Here is a 17,436-nt window from a genome sequence, read left to right as displayed (position 1 = left end):
TACCTCCCCCCACCCCCGCCCCGGCAATATTATTTAACATTGATCTTTGCGGGGAAAATGGAAAGCAAGAAAAAAGTCAATAATTAGCGACAGCTCTGGTCTGTGTGCTGTAAGGAGTTGTCAGCTCAGGTGAAGACAGTTTGAGAAATTCCACCTACTTCTTTTTCACAAAGCAAACGATGAGTCCGAGGGCAAACAGCAGTAAGGCGCCACCTCCCACCACCGCGAGGATGATGACAGTCAGGTCTGTGAGCAGAGACACAAGGGAGGGAGATGGGGAGACACTTGGTATCAGGCTGGTGATGAACTCCAGTAGACAGTCTTCAAAGATGGCTACCATCCATTCCTTCCCTCCCCATATGCACATGCTGCTCCTCACTTTAAGGGGAATCTGCTTCCTTTCCTCTTGAATATGGGCTGTGCTGGTGTGGACCTAGCCTTTTAGAAACCTGGCAGCTTCCTGAGCTTCCTGAGGAAAAGCCAGCCACCATGTAAGAAGCCTGACTATGCTGAGACCACCATGCTGTGAGGAAGCCCAAGTAGCCATGTGGAGACTCCACGAGGAAAACAAACCAAGGCTCCCAGCCTTGAAAGTGAGCAAAGGTGAACCATCCCAGCCCCCCTCTAGCTATTCAAGGCATCTGGCTGAGGTCCCCGATATCTTAGAGCAGAGATGAGCCACCTGCTGTGCCCCATCCAAATTCCTGACCCATGGAATTGTGAGCAAAAAAAAAACGGTTATTGTCTAAGCCACTAAATCTTGGAAGAGTTTGTTACACAGTGAAAGATAAAACAAACTGGGGGACCTACCAGATCTACTCCAAAGGCTACTCCTGGCCTATCCCAGCTGTGCTCCCCTGACTGCCGCAGCCCATTTTGGAGGAGAGAAGAGCAGGGAGTGTAGAAGAAAGCAGGGAGTCAAAAGTCAGAGGTGAAGGAGTTAAGGAGAGGGTTGTTTCACGTGTGCTGTCCTTCTCCTACAGTTGTACAAAGGAAAAAGAAAATAAATCAGAGAGAGAGCCCTGCACCAAACCAGGATTTAGAATTTCTGGCTTGTTCAATAAGAAAACAAAAGGTGAGACTGTGAGAAAACAGGACTAGAAATAAATGACAGAAAACGAATGTAAGAGAGGAAGAAAACTCAGGAGCTAATCTGAGAGTGTGAGAGAGCTTTCCACTTGTGGCTTCTGGTCCCCGTCGGTTCTCTTGCTGCTAACCACCTGTGTGGCATTGGGTGGACACACAGTCTATCTGACCACCAAAAAGGGAAGGGGCTGGGGAAAAAAACCTCCATGGTTCCAACACTCTGTGGTGCTCTGTGACTATCTTGGAATCAAGGGCTAACATGGCCCCACCACAGATTGCCTGAAACTCTTCAGTGGATACTACCACTTCGGGCATAAAGGCAAAATCCTCATCATGGCTCTGAGGCCCACAACTGAGGGCATTCAAGGATTCTAATGTTTCACTGGACTAAATAAAAAATGCCAGCATCATGTATCTGTGTCACACTTTCCAGGTCCTCACGGTTTAATCACCAACACTGAATCCCCAGTGATAATTTTATGGGGTAGTTACAATCATCTATTCTCTGCAGAGGAAGATCAGAGGAGTAAAGAGACTTCCCCTATGTCAGAAATAGGTTAATAGTAGACTGACTACCAAAATGCCCTAATTCTCCCCCTGCCCTCACCCATGTCCTTTATTTACTGTGTGATCTTGCAGCTCCTCCCATCAAGAGATGGAGTCCACCTGTCCACCCCTTGAATCTGGGCTGACCAAACCAATGCTGTCAAAGGGACAGGGTATGAGTTCTTAACCTAATCGTCAAGAGACCTTGCATGCTTCCCCCAGCCTCTCTTGGATCTCTCTGCCTCTGCCATGAGAACAGGCCCCAGTTTGGAGGATAAGAGACCATGCTGAGGAGAGTCAAGGAATCCCAGTTAACATGGCTGATCTTGGCTGGGCCCCAGACATGTGAGAGTGCCCGGCCAAGATTGACAAAGTCCTCTAGCCAACCTGCAGCTGCCCATAGGTGCTTGAGTGAATGAACCCTGACAAGCCCAGCTCAGAACTGCCCAGCCAACATGTGAGCAATAACACATGGCTGTTTTAAGCCACTGAGTTCTGGGGTGGTTTGTTATGCAGTATCATTGACACAATAGCTGACTGATACATGGACAGCCAGGACTCAAATCCATGCTTTCTGACTTGCCTTCCAGTCTTGCTCCTGATTCCTCAACTACCAACTGCTATCCACCAGCCCCGAAAGACCTTACCCATGGTCCTTGGGGTAAGCGAGACCCAGAAAAGCAGGTCCAGCTGCTTCCTGCTCATGGGGCTGCAGTTGGAGATGTTGACCCAGAAGCTGTGGTAGCGGAAGCTTGGCTTGGGCAGCACCTCCTCCTCCAGGCTGAAGATCTCCTCGGTGTGGGCCCCCTGCTCCTGGATGATCATGAACGCACGCCCTGTCTGGCAGACCAGGCCCGTTCGCTCTTTGAGGAAGGTCAGGCAGGCCACCTGGTCTTGGGGCACGCTTATGTTCCAGGACACGGAGGTGAGGGATGGTAGGCCCCTGTCCCAGTTAGGGGTCCTCAGGTAGACCTTGCTTTTCGTGTCCAGGGTCACTGTGAAAACACCTTCCTCTGCAGGAAAAGGAAGAGAATCCACGCAGAAGTTGTTTCACTCAATCAAGATGGAGAGAATAGGAGGGCGGAGGAGATGTTGCCACACCGTCCAGACTACAGAGCTTCCTGCCATGATGGAGAGGCTCTGGATCTGCACTGGCTAAGAGAGTAGCCACAGCCGCATGTGTCTGTTGAAGACTTGGAATGTGCTTGGTGTGACTGAAGAACTGAATTTTTAATTTTGTTTACTATTAATTTAAATTTAAATTGCCACATGTGGCCAGTGGCTACCATATTGGTCAGCAAAGGAACAGAGTCTCAGATTAGGTTCTCGGGCCTTTTGAAAAAACCAACCAAACAACCAACCAAACAAACAAACACAAAACAAGCCAGTTTGCCAAACTGGTGGTTGTCTCAGCTTCCTTTCAGAGATGCCCTCAATGGGGCTAGCATCTATCTAACGCCCTGCTCCATGGCGGGACTGGTGTAAACTGATTTCTATTTTGGAGATTTAGAAAACTTCAGGTTCTGGGAAAAATTCTAGAATTGCAAAGTTGAAAGGGTCTCTGACATGTCAACTAATCCACTCCTTATCTTCAGGTGAGATAAAACCCCAACACTCCACACTGAGGAGGGTGTGTCTTATTTTCAAAGACTCCCCAGAAGGAGTTTCTCTGGTAACCTTGGAGATACCAGGCAACCTGGACTGATCTTAATTCTTATGGCCAGATTCATTTCCCTCCCACTCATGCCTCTGAGAACAAAATTACAGAGTAAACCTTGAATTAAGGTCTTGGTCAATTTAAAAATGAACTTAGCAACTTGTAGTGGTGACTGTGAATTTTAAAATCAACAATGTAGACTTCACCATTGTGACCGATTTAAACCTCATTTGCTGCCTGAGAAGATCATACACTAGCCTCCCAGGAGGGTTCTGCTCCCCCATGCAGGAGAACGCTCTAGAGATTCATCTCTTTCCCAGTATTCCTTCCTCTATGCCCTCCAAACTGCGTTCTGAATTGTCAAAGCAGAATCATAAAAATATCTGCATAAGGATTTGTATGTTACCACTTCAAGAATCCAGGACTTGGGAATATTTGGTTAGTTCTCATTTATGCCCTGCCTGCTTCCAAAAAGGCCTCGAACCTGATTATTTGTTCTGCTGCCTACCAACCATCACCTCCCACTGTCAGAGAGTCTTATTTCTAACTCCTGGAATTTTCCACACTAGGTTAATGGTAAAGTCAGGACTAGGACTCATCATCTTGTATGAGGAACAGCCCCCTCAGCTATCCCTTCTCTTCAAACTGACAATTAAGACGATCAGAAAACCAAAATAAGATAAGTGTCCCAATAAGAAAGGCTAAGAGGGCATCGAGATGGGGAGAGAGTGAAAGACCCCCTTACCTTTGAAGTGGGGGATAAAGGACACGGCCAGGCTCTGCCTGGAGGCCTCTTGCTGGAAGCTGGGGGCAAAGGTGCGGAGGGTCACCGAGACGTTCTGCTTCACCTGAATCTGCTCTATGGAGCCTCCAGAGCAGAAGGAGCCGAAGGAAAGGTCCTGGTCGGGAACGGCACTGGCCACGAGGTAGCTGAAGCTGGTGTTGCAGACCCTCTCGTGAGTGTGCTGCTGCAGCTTCTGGGCAGGCACCAGTGCCAGGCTGATGCTGTCTTTGGGCACCAGCAGCTTCCAGGAGAAGTCGTGCAGCTGCACAGGCAGCTGGAAGATGTACCATGGCACCTGGAGCGAGTAGGACTTCCTGTGGCAGTACCGGTGGTCCAGGCAGCCTACGAAAGAGGGGCTCGTGGTACCCAGGCTGGGAGGAAACCGGAAGTGCATCCTCTCCAGCTCTCAAGTCAGCCCGAGGCTTTCTCACTTTTCCCTTTGGTCTCTCCTCTCCTGCTCTGTCCTGCGCTCCTGCCTCCTTGATGCCCCTTTTCTAGCTTCCCTCGTGCTCTTGCATTCTTACTCTCCACTAAACCGGCAGAACGACTTTTGGGGAGTATTCAGGGTTGAAATTTTCTCTTCTTGTTCACTCAAGTTCTCAACTAAGACAACCTGTGTCTTAGATGCTAAGTGCCACGTGGGCAGGGTACAGGTTTTTCCCTTCACCCAGCCCTGCTGCCCAGTGTCCCTGCCTGTGGGGAGGCAGTTCGCCTAGTGGTTAGAGCTGGGAGTAGAGTTGGGGAGATCTCAGCTGGTGTTTCAGCTCTGCCGCTTCCTAACGGGGTGGCCTCGGGCTGGCTGCTTTGCCTCTCGCGGCTTCAGCTACTGCCTCAGTGGAGACCCTAAGAGCATCCACATCAGAGATGATGGTGGCCCAGCAAGGAGGTGACTATTGGTTTTGCTGCCCTCCACTGATTAAACATTTCTATGTGACTAGCACATGTCAGGCACGGCTAGTAGCTAAAGGGATAAAAAACGGAAGAAGCCAAAGTTTTTGAGCTCAAGACTTGGTCTCATGCAACAGAAGACAAGCGAGCAGTGAGCGTGGAAGCAGGGGGCGTGCGGATGAGGGAGGTTGGGGAAGGCTACGAGCATTTCACAGGAGGGAGACCGGAGGCTGGACAGAGGAGACGTGAGCATGGACACGGGGGATGCCACTTGCTTCTGAAGGATGCATGTTCCCACGGAGGCTGCTGGTCTCAAAGCGGGTGTGTCTCCACCTTGCTCTGTGCTTCTTGGTTGCCCTTGCTCACCCTCACTGCTGGGGGCATTTCTGATCATACAATTTACAACCCACCCAGTGGACCCCACTAAGACAGGGCAGGGAGGGGAGAACTCCCACAGCTTGGCAGGAGCACACTGAAGGGGCGGGGGCGTACTTATGGTTTTCTCGGCGTTGATCCACAGGCGTGTCAGATCGTCACAAAGGAAGGAGATATTGTGTTTGGAGCCAGCTGTCAGGGTGAGGCTGGTGCTGCAGGTCCGAGAGTCCAGACACACGAAGCAGCCGGGGACAAATTTGCGGCTCAGTTTGCTGGGCCGTTGCTCAATGGTCAGCGACATGGCTCGCTCGTTACTCAAGTCAACCACGTAGGTTTTATCTGGAACCACAAATAGAAAACAGGCATGAAGAATGGATCAGGATGAGCCCCGTGAGACAGCAAAAATGAGCACAAAATCTCTCATGGCTGGGGAACATTGGGAAATTTCTTTATTATTAAGAAAACATCGGGCTTCCCTGGTGGCGCAGTGGTTGAGAGTCTGCCTGCCAATGCAGGGGACACGGGTTCGAGCCGTGGTCTGGGAAGATCCCACATGCCGCGGAGCAACTGGGCCCGTGAGCCACAACTACTGAGCCTGCGCATCTGGAGCCTGTGCTCCGCAACAAGAGAGGCCGCGATAGTGAGAGGCCCGCGCACCGCGATGAAGAGTGGCCCCCGCTTGCCACAACTAGAGAAAGCCCTCGCACAGAAACGAAGACCCAACACAGCCAAAAATAAATAAATAAATTTATTTTAAAAAAAAGATTGGCAAGTTAATACACATTTATATGTTTAAAAAAAAAAAAAAAAGAAAACATTATGATAGCTTGAAACAAAATTTAAAAAGAAAGTCAGTGGACCGCATTTCGACCATCCTTATGTAACTGCTTTCATTTCTTCAAATTCATTTTTGTCCTTGTGCATATGCATGCATATTTTCACCTATTTAACAGTATGGTGTGTATAAAATTTTATACTCAGATTTTACTTTATTATTTTATACAGATACACTTATTTTACCATATAGTTTTCATATTCACTAAGCTTTTAAAATATTCATTAATCTTAGTCATCTAAGTGAGATTTAGCATCACCTATTTAAATATTCTCCCTCTATGAAGAGTAATTAACAACAGCTGGTATTAGTGCAGGGATACAAGATTCATAGACAGGATAGAACCATAGGTATTATAATTTAATCTCTAATAAATGCTACATTTCAAATAAGTGACAAAAAGATGAAGTACTCCATAGGCTGGGCCAGGAGAACGGTCTCTCCCATTAGTAAAAGAATAAAATTACACTAGTAATTCAAAGCAGTCACCAAAATAAAAACAAAGAGAATATCTTTATAAATGTGGAGTGAACACAAATTATAAAAGCAAAAAAAAAAATAAATAAAGATTAAAATATCTGTCTGACTTAGGTACCACAAATAATGTTTAAAGGACAAGGGACACACTGGGAGAAAATATTTTCTACATAGAATGATTGAGCAGTTCACAGTAAAGGAAATATAAATGTCCAAATAGACAAGATATGAAGTGTTGTTAGTATCACTTGTAATACTACTTATAATTAGAGAAAAGCAAATTAAAAGAAAGTGTATAGTATAAAAATAAAAACCCTACACCGCTATAACCCAGCAGTGTGACATGGGTATATATGCCCACATGTGTACGCCAGTGCTGTGACAGTGACTGGAGTAATACTGGAATAGTTAAACAGACCATGAAACTTTCACCAATGGAATATTACGCAGCAGTTAAAAAGAATGAGGGAGATCTAAATATACTGATATAAGAACCTCCAAGATATAGTATTAGGTAAAACAGCAAGTTGTAGAACCATAGACTATGACACCATTTGATTGTAAAGTCTCTACGTAAAATGAAGTAGCTATTTCTACATGTACATACTCATGTATGTATGTACTTAATATTTAAATGAAGAGAAAAAAGATTTGGAGAGAAATATAACAAATCCATAATTGTGGTTACCCTAAGAGAGGGGCCTGGAAGTAGGGACAATACAGATGGTCAGGGAAGATTTTAGCTTTGTCTGTGATGTTTGAATTTTTAGTTAGAAAATATGTATGTGTTTCTTATGTAATTTGGAAAAACTGCCCAATTATTGTTTTTTTAGGTCACTTCTATGATTGCGCCACTTGAAATAAAAGACTCTAATAAGCACATGCGCATGTTTCGTTTTTATCTATTTCCTCAGGATAAAATCCCAGAACTGATTGTTAGGTGAGAGAATAGGAATATTTTTTCAACTATTTAGAATGGATTACCAGACTACTTTATAAAAGAATCATTTCACTTTATAATGCCATCCCCAGAAGGCTCTACACTATGAACCCCTGGAAATCACTTTTTTACTGAGCTGCTTTTTAATTTCATTCGTTCTGCTTTTACAGAAGCCATCAAGTTAGGAAGATGCCTGTGCAAGGGGGTGCTGGCTTTGCAAGTCATGGGTGTTGCCGACGTGTCCATCGGGTCTCTTAGCCTCTCTGCCTGCAGCTCCAGTGAATAAATAAGTCCAGTGCCAGTTGGGAAAGCTCTGTTTCCCAAGAGAGTCTGCTAGGCTTCCTCCTTCCTGGTAACAGGAACCACATACTTAATAGAATTGTTCCTTTTGAACTGGCTGCCAGGGAGCTCAGTGTCAAATTAGGAGCAAAATTAGGGAAATGTCTTATGGTTGTCATATCTGCTGACTCCTTTCTTTGGTTCTTATTGCTTATGTCTATGTAAATTTTACTGTAAGTTCTAATAGTGCTTTAATCAGAGAGATGACATATCCAGAGCTGGAGTATATATGCTAATGTTGTTAACTTAAATATGATTTGATTTAGAAAATGGTTAGCTTTTCAATCTCCTAGCCCCACATTCAGCTCATATCTTACTGTCCTTTAAAATTTATCTTCGTTGTTACCTCTGGGAAACCCTCCCTACCCCTACCCTGGCTGTGTTAGGAGCCCTTTTGCTTCTGAAGCCCCACTCACCTTTATCGAGGTCCAATCACAGGTTGCAGAAGCCTCCCTACCCCCTCCCTCTTTCCTAATTTGTACGGTATCAAAGTAGTGCACGCACAGAAGTTAAAGCAGGGCTTCTCTGGCTTGGCACTATTGACATTTGGGGCAGGGTAATTCTTTTTTTTTTTAAAGATTTTTTTTTTTAAATTTTATTTACTTATTTATTTATTTTTGGCTGTGTTGAGTCTTCGTTTCCGCGCGAGGTCTTTCTCCAGCTGCGGCAAGCGGTGGCCACCCTTCATCGCGGTGCGCGGGCCTCTCCCTATCGCGGCTTCTCTTGTTGCGGAGCACAGGCTCCAGACGCGCAGGCTCAGTAGCTGTGGCTCACGGGCCTAGTTGCTCCGCGGCATGTGGGATCTTCCCAGACCAGGGCTCGAACCCGTGTCCCCTGCATTGGCTCGGTTTCTTAACCACTGCGCCACAAGGGCAGCCCTGTTTCAGGTATTATTTGTTGGTTTCCCACAAAAGAAGATGAGGATTTCCTCTCCTTCACCCACACTCACATCCCCCTTCCCACACTCCACACCTCGTATACAACATACACACACCCACAGTACACATGTCCAGCAAACATCCAAACCACACACTTCCTATTCACCCATCTTCCCAATCTTTACCATCATATTTTTATGTTAGATCATTATTCTGTGTTGGCATTATCATGACTATGTAAACAATAGTAACACAGTGTTTACACAGTCACGTTATTTCCATGCTATAGTTTCTCTTTCTTGCACAAGATTTTATTTCCCTAGAATTAGTTATTGCCATTTAAATCATTTCCTTAGTTTCTATGTACTTATCAGTAATTTGACACCCAAACTCTCTCCAACTTGTATAAATCTCCTTTCAATACCTATGAGAACATTAGGTATATCATCAAGTTATCTTTCTGAAAAGTCTCTCCAGAGCCTTCTCAACTGCTCTCATCTAAAGGGGCCCAGGTATGGTCTTGGGTCCCCTTGTACCATCATCCTAAGATTCCCTTTGCCTCTCTCTTGAAAGAAAAAATTTTTTGGCCGCACCCCGAGGCTTGCAGGATCTTACTTCCCCGACCAGGGACTGAACCCAGGCCAAGGGAGTGAAAGCACCAAATCCTAACCACTAGGCCACCAGGGAACTCCTGAGATTTCTTACTTATCCATGGGGATAAGTCAGAGGCCACAATATGTGTCAACTCTTCCAGGACAAATTAAAGACTCACAGAGGGGCTTCCCTGGTGGCGCAGTGGTTAAGAATCCGCCTGCCAATGCAGGGGACGTGGGTTTGATCCCTGGTCCGGGAAGATCCCACATGCTGCGGAGCAACTAAGCCCACGAGCCACAACTACTGAAGCCCGCGTGCCCTAGGGCCCATGCTCCGCAACAAGAAAAGCCACTGCAGTGAGAAGCCCGTGCACTGCAATGAAGAGTAGCCCCTGCTCGCCGCAACTAGAGAAAGCCTGCATGCAGCAACAAAGACCCAACACAGCCAAAAATAAGTAAATAAAGACTCACAGAGCAGGAGTTACCCAAGAAAAAACAAAAACAACGCCAACATTTAGTTAAGGGCTCCAGGTGGCTTCTGGGGGGTTATAAAAGCTGAAAAAGAAGCAATGCAACTGTTTTCCACAACCAGCATTTACCCAGATCAGTTACTAGAAGTATCTGGTATAACATTCTGGAAACACATCCATCTACCTTATTTGAATCATGTTAACCCAGAAACCTACAGGGCTTGAAGATACACTTAGTCTGCTGGTATTTTCAGAGCAAGTAAACGTATCTTCCAGAAGCTAGAGGAGGATGCAAAAGGTAGTAGGCTAGCAGTCTGCTCCCACTAAAGGGAGTAACATAGACAGGTAGACTACTATTAACTCATATGATCGTTATCAGCAGGGCCATTTGAACCTTTTAGAAATAATATCAGAAAATGAGAGACAGGCTGTGTGGGACAACAGAGAAGTTCTCTCTCTACGGTGACTATTAGATGAAACTTCAAGAGGACCAAAATTATTTTTTGTATCTCCAGGTAATGGAGTGGTAATAATGCCAGGTATGGCATGGTAGTATTGTATCATCAAAAAAGATGAGAGTGCGTTATGGAGCACTGAAAAGCAAGATGTGTTTGGTGGAGACAAATGTAAATCAAGCTCTCTGACATTGCTGAACTGCACGTTTTGGGCAACGTAAGCCATCCATGCTCACACATCTGGTCACAGCTGGCCAGATCAGCCAGGGCAGCTTGTACATTACTCATCTTAAGACACAGGACACTTGTGCTCAAGCCATGGAAAGATATTCTCTGCAGGAGTCCTCTGGGTCTAGTTTTAGCTAAATTGATATTGTCAGCAAAGTAGAGAGAGAGTACAGAGTAGGGTCGGGGGAGAGACAATCAGGTACAAGGTAACATCTGCCTGCTGCCCACATTCAGAATTTGGTTTTTTTCAGTCTGGGCCCACTGTAGTCAGGTCCTACTGTGGATGATGAGGGGTCAGGGTGCCTCTGACAGCTGCTTCCACCCTTGCTGAGGCTCTGGCTTTGCATGGTTGCTGTGACAGCCGCCCTCTTTGGCTTGAGAAACCCTCCCAGCTCTGCCTCCACTCTGTTTTTGATGCTCTTGTCCTTGTCTGATTCCCCCAGCAGCCAGGCTCCTGGTGCCCCCACTGTGTCCCATCTACCTTGCCCCTTCTGAGGGGTTGTGCCTTTGGATAGTGCATCTGGCTCTCAAGCCACTTTGGACAAGAGGCTGCCTCCTGAGATTAGTGCGACAGGGTTTATGGGGGGCCTGGAATGCGCTGGAAACTGTGCTGAGCGTAGGAAAACAGAGGAATAAGACAAGATGCCTGATTGGGAGTTTATTGGGACACAGACATTCAGATGGATAAACGAGACATGGTAGTGATGGGGAGACAACAGAATGAACCACTGAATGGGGGTGGCCGTGGGAAATTGTTTGGAGGAATCCCCTTTTCCCTGCCACGTGCACCACAGGGATTGAACGTGGGGAGACGAGGAGGAGTGGCAGGTCGGTTTGGGACACGTCTTTATAGAGGGTGTTGAGGAAACACTCCCTTCCTCCAGCCACAGTCTCGAGGCCTCCCAGCATGCCCCACCCTGGAAGTGTCAAGAGTGGCACCTTCTTTAGTCTAAGCCTACCCTCAGACACCACTCGCTGGGGATAGTGCTTGCTGACCTAGCAAAACTGAAGCGTGTGGAGTCTCACTGTCCAGGGGTCATTGACATAGAAGAAGGGCAGTCTCCCTGGGTAGGCAATGGGAGGCTCTGCTATGACCAAGGGGACCTGCACACACATGTACAACGACTCATTCCCAGCACCAAAGAAAGGAATGAAAGAAGAGCCCCTGTCAACCCAAGTTCAGAGACAGTGGCAATGTCAGAATGCCTTCTTCACGCTCCTCTTTTTCCCAAAGACTCCCCCGCTAAGACTCTGAACTTGTCCTTGCTGGGTACCAATCCCCTTCTCAACGCACACCCCTTCTCATGAAGCCTCCGCTCCCACTCAGTCACCATCCCCCTCCCCCAAACCAAAGCCACTCTGGGCTCACTCTGTTGCCTTTCCAGGTGCAAAAGAAAGCCACAAAGGTAAAAAGACCCTTTCAAGGGGGTTTGAGAACACCCGAGAGTAAGACTCCAACAATATCAGTCTCTTGCCACAGTCTGAATAAGAAAATGAATCAAAATCAGCCAGAGCAGGACCAAGAGACCCAAGAGAAATCCACCACTCCAAGTAATGACTGGTATAGACAGTAACTGCAGAGCAAAGCCAGAGACTCCAGAACTATCTGCTGGTCTCCAATGGCCCAGCTAGCCAACCACAGAAACTGAATCTTTAACAGGGAGGGTTAAAACAAAATTGACAGTTTGTGAAAGGCTCCTTCATCCAGGGGTTGAGTGTGTGTCTCTGCTGATGGGGAGGAAAGAAAGGAAGAGGCAGGTGTGTGACAAGGAATGCAGGTGGGGTCCTTCGAGGTGGAGGACCAGACTGGGTCCTTCAGTGTCCAAAGTCAGCCAGACATTGGGAATAAGGACTGGGTGAGCAGTGAGCACCTGAGACAAACTCCCCCTTAACACTTTATCTCCTGTGCAAGGAGGAAGAAGGGCTCAGCACTGCTGCTTGGGCTGGAGAGAGGGGGCCCGGAGGAGAGGCATGATATGTATGGGGTGGCAGGGCACCCACCAAAAAGGCACACAAATGAATTGCTTCCAGCCATCTACCTCTTAGTGGTGTGTGTTGTAACCTACCTTATGCTGTAAACAACTAAAGACCCTCAGAAGGGACAAAAACTCGCCGTACAGAAAATCACCAACCCCATCCTCCATAACAGTGTTTGGAGGCCACAAATCCCACATAGATTAGGACACCTTCTTGCTAAGTGACTTGGAGTCATGCAGTGGCCTATCCAGGTCAGGGCAGTGGGGATATTTCATTCCCTGTGGGGGAATAAAGGGAACAGAGAATTTTAAAACAATAATAAATCTGAGTAAATCCAGGCTTGTTTTTATTGTCACTATGCTCTAGTGTTTCTAAACAACGTCAGTGATAAACTACTCTCCCTCACCAAAAATTGTTCTTTTCTTTCCAAAATTGTTTGTTTTCTTACAGAGAACATAATTTTTAAGCAGCTCTATTGAGCAATAATTGAATTACAATAATCTGTACATATCTAAGGTGTAAATTTGCCTAGTTTTGAACCTATATACACACCTGTATATACATCAACATAATCAAGATAGTGAATATATTCATCACCCACAGAAATTTCCTTGTGCATCCCCCTCCCTCCTCTCACCAGCCCCCAGGGTGTTAGGAGGGGTGTTTTGTGATGACTAAGCCATCCCAGGGCTACCATTGGCTGGAGCAGTGACTTGATGAACAAACAAAACTGAAGAGTGTGGCTCCTCATTGCCTAGGAGAAGGTATATGTAGGGAGATCAGGATCCCTGGCGCAGACCACTGGGAGCCTTCAGCATGGCTGAAGTTACTGGCAAACCATAGGAGTTTAACACAGATACGGACCAACCAACCGTAAGTACAAAACAAACACAAGCGTGGAACAACCACCCCTAGCACAGAACAACCAACCACAGTTGGGGAACAACCAACTACAAGCACAGAACAACCAACCACAAGCAGGGAACAGCCAACCACAAGCACTCAGGAAAGGACGGAGGGGATGACCCCTGCCAATACAAGTGCAGAGACAGTGCCAAGGTGTGGAAGAGAGCCAAGTGGGTAGAGATGGCAGCCAAAATTTTCTCTGAAACATCTATCATCTGTGCAAGAAAGTACAAGAGAGAAACCAGACCAACAGCATTTGTTACCACCAGCTGATGAAGAGAGTGAATGAAAATAACAGACAGAATCGGCTGACGCAGAACCAAGAGACCCCACCCTGGAGAACTCCGTCTATCCCAGTGATGCACAGTGTATAGAGAGAGTCCTGGGCACCTACAGCTATCCACTGCATCCCCAGAGGAGCCCGTGGAGAAATGGCCACCTACGTAGAGACCAAATATTACACCAATAGGGTACACAGATTGCAATTATTAAAATAAAATCAACAAGATATGAAAAGAAAATAAAAAGAAGAAACTCCTTCTGGGAAGTGACCTCCTGCATCCTATAAGTCTCATCTGTCTTCTGGATTACAGGCTAACGTCTAAGGACCAGTGCTGTGTCTTTTTCAACTTTATATCCCTTCCTTGACCTAGAGCCTTGCAGGATAACATTTAAAGAGTGCTTACTACCTGCCAGGCACTGCCACCTCATTGCTCCTCACAACACCCCTACGAGGACAGTCCTATTATCTCTACTTGAAGATAAACTGAGTCACACAGGAGTTAAGTGACTTGCCCAGGCTCACACAGTAAGTAGGGGAATCAGGATTTTGAATCCACACAGGCCAATTCCAGAGTAAGTGCCTTTAACCACTGGGCCATGCTGCCTGCAAAACAAGCTGTCCACACATATTTACAGAACCAGACAAACGTGTGAGTGCACAGGGCTGGCTGCCTTGGGCAATCTCTTGAAACTTAGGGTCCACGTTGGGATTCAGAGAATCAAGATGGAGATGTCCAGAAATCAGAGCTCTCAGGGACTCCAGCATCGCCTAAGTAAAGATACTTCTGCTGGCCAAGTTCACTCACTTGCCTAGAAAAATGCAAACCATGCTTGATGTAAAGCCTTGACAGTGCTAAACACATCTAAAGTGCAGTTAACCACTATTTACCTCAAAACTGAAGCCATATCCTTCTTGATGCTGGTAATAGCATGTTTAACAATTTGATTATATTTAGAAATCAACCCAGCTGATGTTACAGGAAACAGAATTAATCAGCAGCACTTCACCGTGACTGAGATGATAAACAAATCCCTGCGTCTTCTAAAACTCAAACCCACTCCATTTCTGAATCCTTTCATGGCTGTTTTCAACATTCTGATAAAATTGTGACATAGAGTCATCAAAATGTGTCAGTGGACACACATGCACATACACACATGTACATATAAAGTTATGCCTTGTACACGGTTACTGTGAATTAGAAGGAATCTTGGGTCAAGATATGAAGGCACTGAGGCTTCCTGAGGAGCCGGGCTCCAAGTGGGTGCCGAGCGGGCACTCCCAAGACGGTGTCAGATGGGCAACCCTGGGAGTGGATCCCACATGGTCACTTTTCAGGTGTTTATCAGCCATGCCATTTCACATTCTCAATTTCTCTGCCTGGTTCTGTCTACTTCCCGGAAGTAAATAATATTAAAAACAAGGATGAGAATCAACCCTGTGGGCAGAACCCATCCTCAGCACACATCACAGATGTCCTGGTTCAAGACCACTTGTCACAACTCACAGACTCCAGCTCATAGATGAGCCCCAGGAATAGCCACTCTGAACTCATCCTGTACCTTTTTCTCAAGATCCATGCCACTCCTCTCCGTGAGGCAAGGGCACCCAGGGAGCAAGTTTTAAGGAGTTGCTCACTCTCGGGGGCTGACCTTGTACTGACACAACCCTGAGGGTGAGAGCCTCTGTGAGAGGGAGCTCCTCAGAGCGGGTGCCTCCTTCAGTGTTGTGCCCTGGGCATATAGCCTCGCTGCAGTCCTGGCCCTGATGACCCTTCTCTAGGTTCACGGCATCTCAGTGAATGTGTGTGGAATGATACACAACCTCATTCTCACAGAACCTGGGGTTCTGTGTGGTCCAGAAGCACAGGCTCTGGGTTCTGAGATTGCTCTGCTCCTGGCAAGCTGTGTGATACTGGGCTAGTTCCATAACCTTTCTGAAACTTCTGGTTTCTCATCAATAAATGAAGATAATTCCTGTTTCCCCTGCAAGGCTATAATAAGGATTAGCTGAGACCACGTGAGTGGTGTGCTTAGGGCAGGGCTTGGCACTCAGACAATAAGTGTTATCATCACTGCTCACGGTGCTGGTGACATCCTGATTCACACTGTAGAGTCAGTCAAGACAAGATCTCTAGAAGGTAACCTTCCAATGTCTTCATTAAAAACAACTTATCACCCTGAATGCAAGATCATCTTAGCTTCTTACTGTGCTGAAGTGGAACAGTATGCCCGGCATTCACCAGTGACCTGGTCTCACTGCCTAGCAACGCACTTCCTGAAAGTCTTACAGGGTCCAGAGTCCAAGTGTGCCAGAGCCACAGACAAGAAGTAGGAAGGGAACCTCAGCCCAAGCAGACTACCCAGGAAGGAAAGAAGGCACTGGAGGAGGGGGAGGGGAAGGAAAGTGAGGCTTACTTACTGCTTTCATCTTGTGGATGTTGGACCAATACTTGAAACTGCAGCCGGAGGATGCCTGGATTTTGGACATCTTGGTCACAGCCCTGCAGAGAGAGGTTGAAGTTCCCGGCGATGTTCCCAGGCTGCTTGTCCTGCAGCTTGAACACCTCGCGGTTGGTGGTGGAGCCTGGGATGCAGTACTCAACCCGCTCCTCCTTCTTCACGCAGTTGGAGACACTGAAGTGGAGGAAGGAGACGCTCGCCCGCAGGTGCGCAGGGATGATGAACTGCCACGTCATGAGCTCGTCCTCGGGGAAGCCGTCCGGGTAGTTGGCAGACATCAGGGTGGCTGAGCCTTCACCTTCGAACACAGATTCGATGATGCACAGGCCTGTTGGGGGTGGAACCCAAACGAGAGAATAGGAGGTGATTAGACCCTGCCCTGGTCATCCATAGGTGGGGGGACAGGGGTTAGAGAAGAGGTGAAGGTGGGTCTTAGGTCCTGAGCACTGGGTCTGGATATGGCATGTTTATACTCAAGGTAGAGAGTGAGAATGAGGATACATCAGTGGTGTGTGAGTATATGTTTAATATTCAACCCAGCAGGGGAAAAAAAATAAAGCCTTAATTTGTAGTGTCTGCCCACTTCCTTGGTGTAAAGACTCCCACTACAGCTGATTTCAGGCTACCAACAGGAGATGGATGAACGTGGAGTTGGAAGGAGATGGACAGCCCTCTCACCATCACATAGGATTTTCACCATACAGATCCAATGGGCATACCTAACTTCAAAGCATAAACAGTAAAATGCAGTATATTAACTACAAAGTGTTGAGTTTTGAGTACTTATTACCTTTGTTCCTAAACTAATTTATTTAATTGTAAGTTTATATAATTTTATTTTTAGTAATGGCTCTGTTTAATACCAGCTCACAAAATTCCAGAACACTTAACATTGGCACTCATGAGCTGCTGTGGGCCAGCTCTGGCATACCACCGATACAATTCTAGAAACTGTGAAAGAGACAGAAGACAGGACAAAGACATGAGAAACAGAGTCATTAAGGTCTGTAGAGCCAGTCCCGTTTCATTTCTTGAAAACAAGCCTCACATACAAAGGACAAAGGAAAGAGTTACCACCTGGTTTGTTTAACTGAGGAGGGTGGGTTCACACCAGGACTGGCCCACATGCTTACAGAAGAGTGGGACTTCCTTTAAGGTATTCAGATAGAATCACACAATTGCCGACATCTGACCATTTCTGATGGAGAGCAAGGGTGATTTTGTAGGTTTCAACCTCAGCAAAAAGAGGGGAGGGCA

The 17,436-nt window shown here is 46.7% G+C and overlaps 1 protein-coding gene across 1 annotated transcript in view; it reads right to left on the bottom strand.

Annotated features, from left to right (window-relative positions):
• CDCP1 (CUB domain containing protein 1) overlaps nucleotides 1-17,436 on the bottom strand; it is a 55,126-nt gene that overhangs the window by 6,316 nt on the left and 31,374 nt on the right. Inside the window, exons 4-8 of the mRNA XM_068558398.1 lie at nucleotides 16,139-16,507; nucleotides 5,454-5,675; nucleotides 4,035-4,415; nucleotides 2,280-2,645; nucleotides 159-246 (exon numbers count right to left, since the gene is read on the bottom strand). Of these exons, the coding sequence (XP_068414499.1) occupies nucleotides 159-246; nucleotides 2,280-2,645; nucleotides 4,035-4,415; nucleotides 5,454-5,675; nucleotides 16,139-16,507 (1,426 nt within the window). The remainder of the gene's footprint in view (nucleotides 1-158; nucleotides 247-2,279; nucleotides 2,646-4,034; nucleotides 4,416-5,453; nucleotides 5,676-16,138; nucleotides 16,508-17,436) is intronic.

Source organism: Eschrichtius robustus, chromosome 12, assembly GCF_028021215.1.
Source record: "Eschrichtius robustus isolate mEscRob2 chromosome 12, mEscRob2.pri, whole genome shotgun sequence".
Taxonomy (NCBI): Eukaryota; Metazoa; Chordata; class Mammalia; order Artiodactyla; family Eschrichtiidae; genus Eschrichtius; species Eschrichtius robustus.
This window is presented reverse-complemented; position numbering and strand designations above follow the sequence as displayed.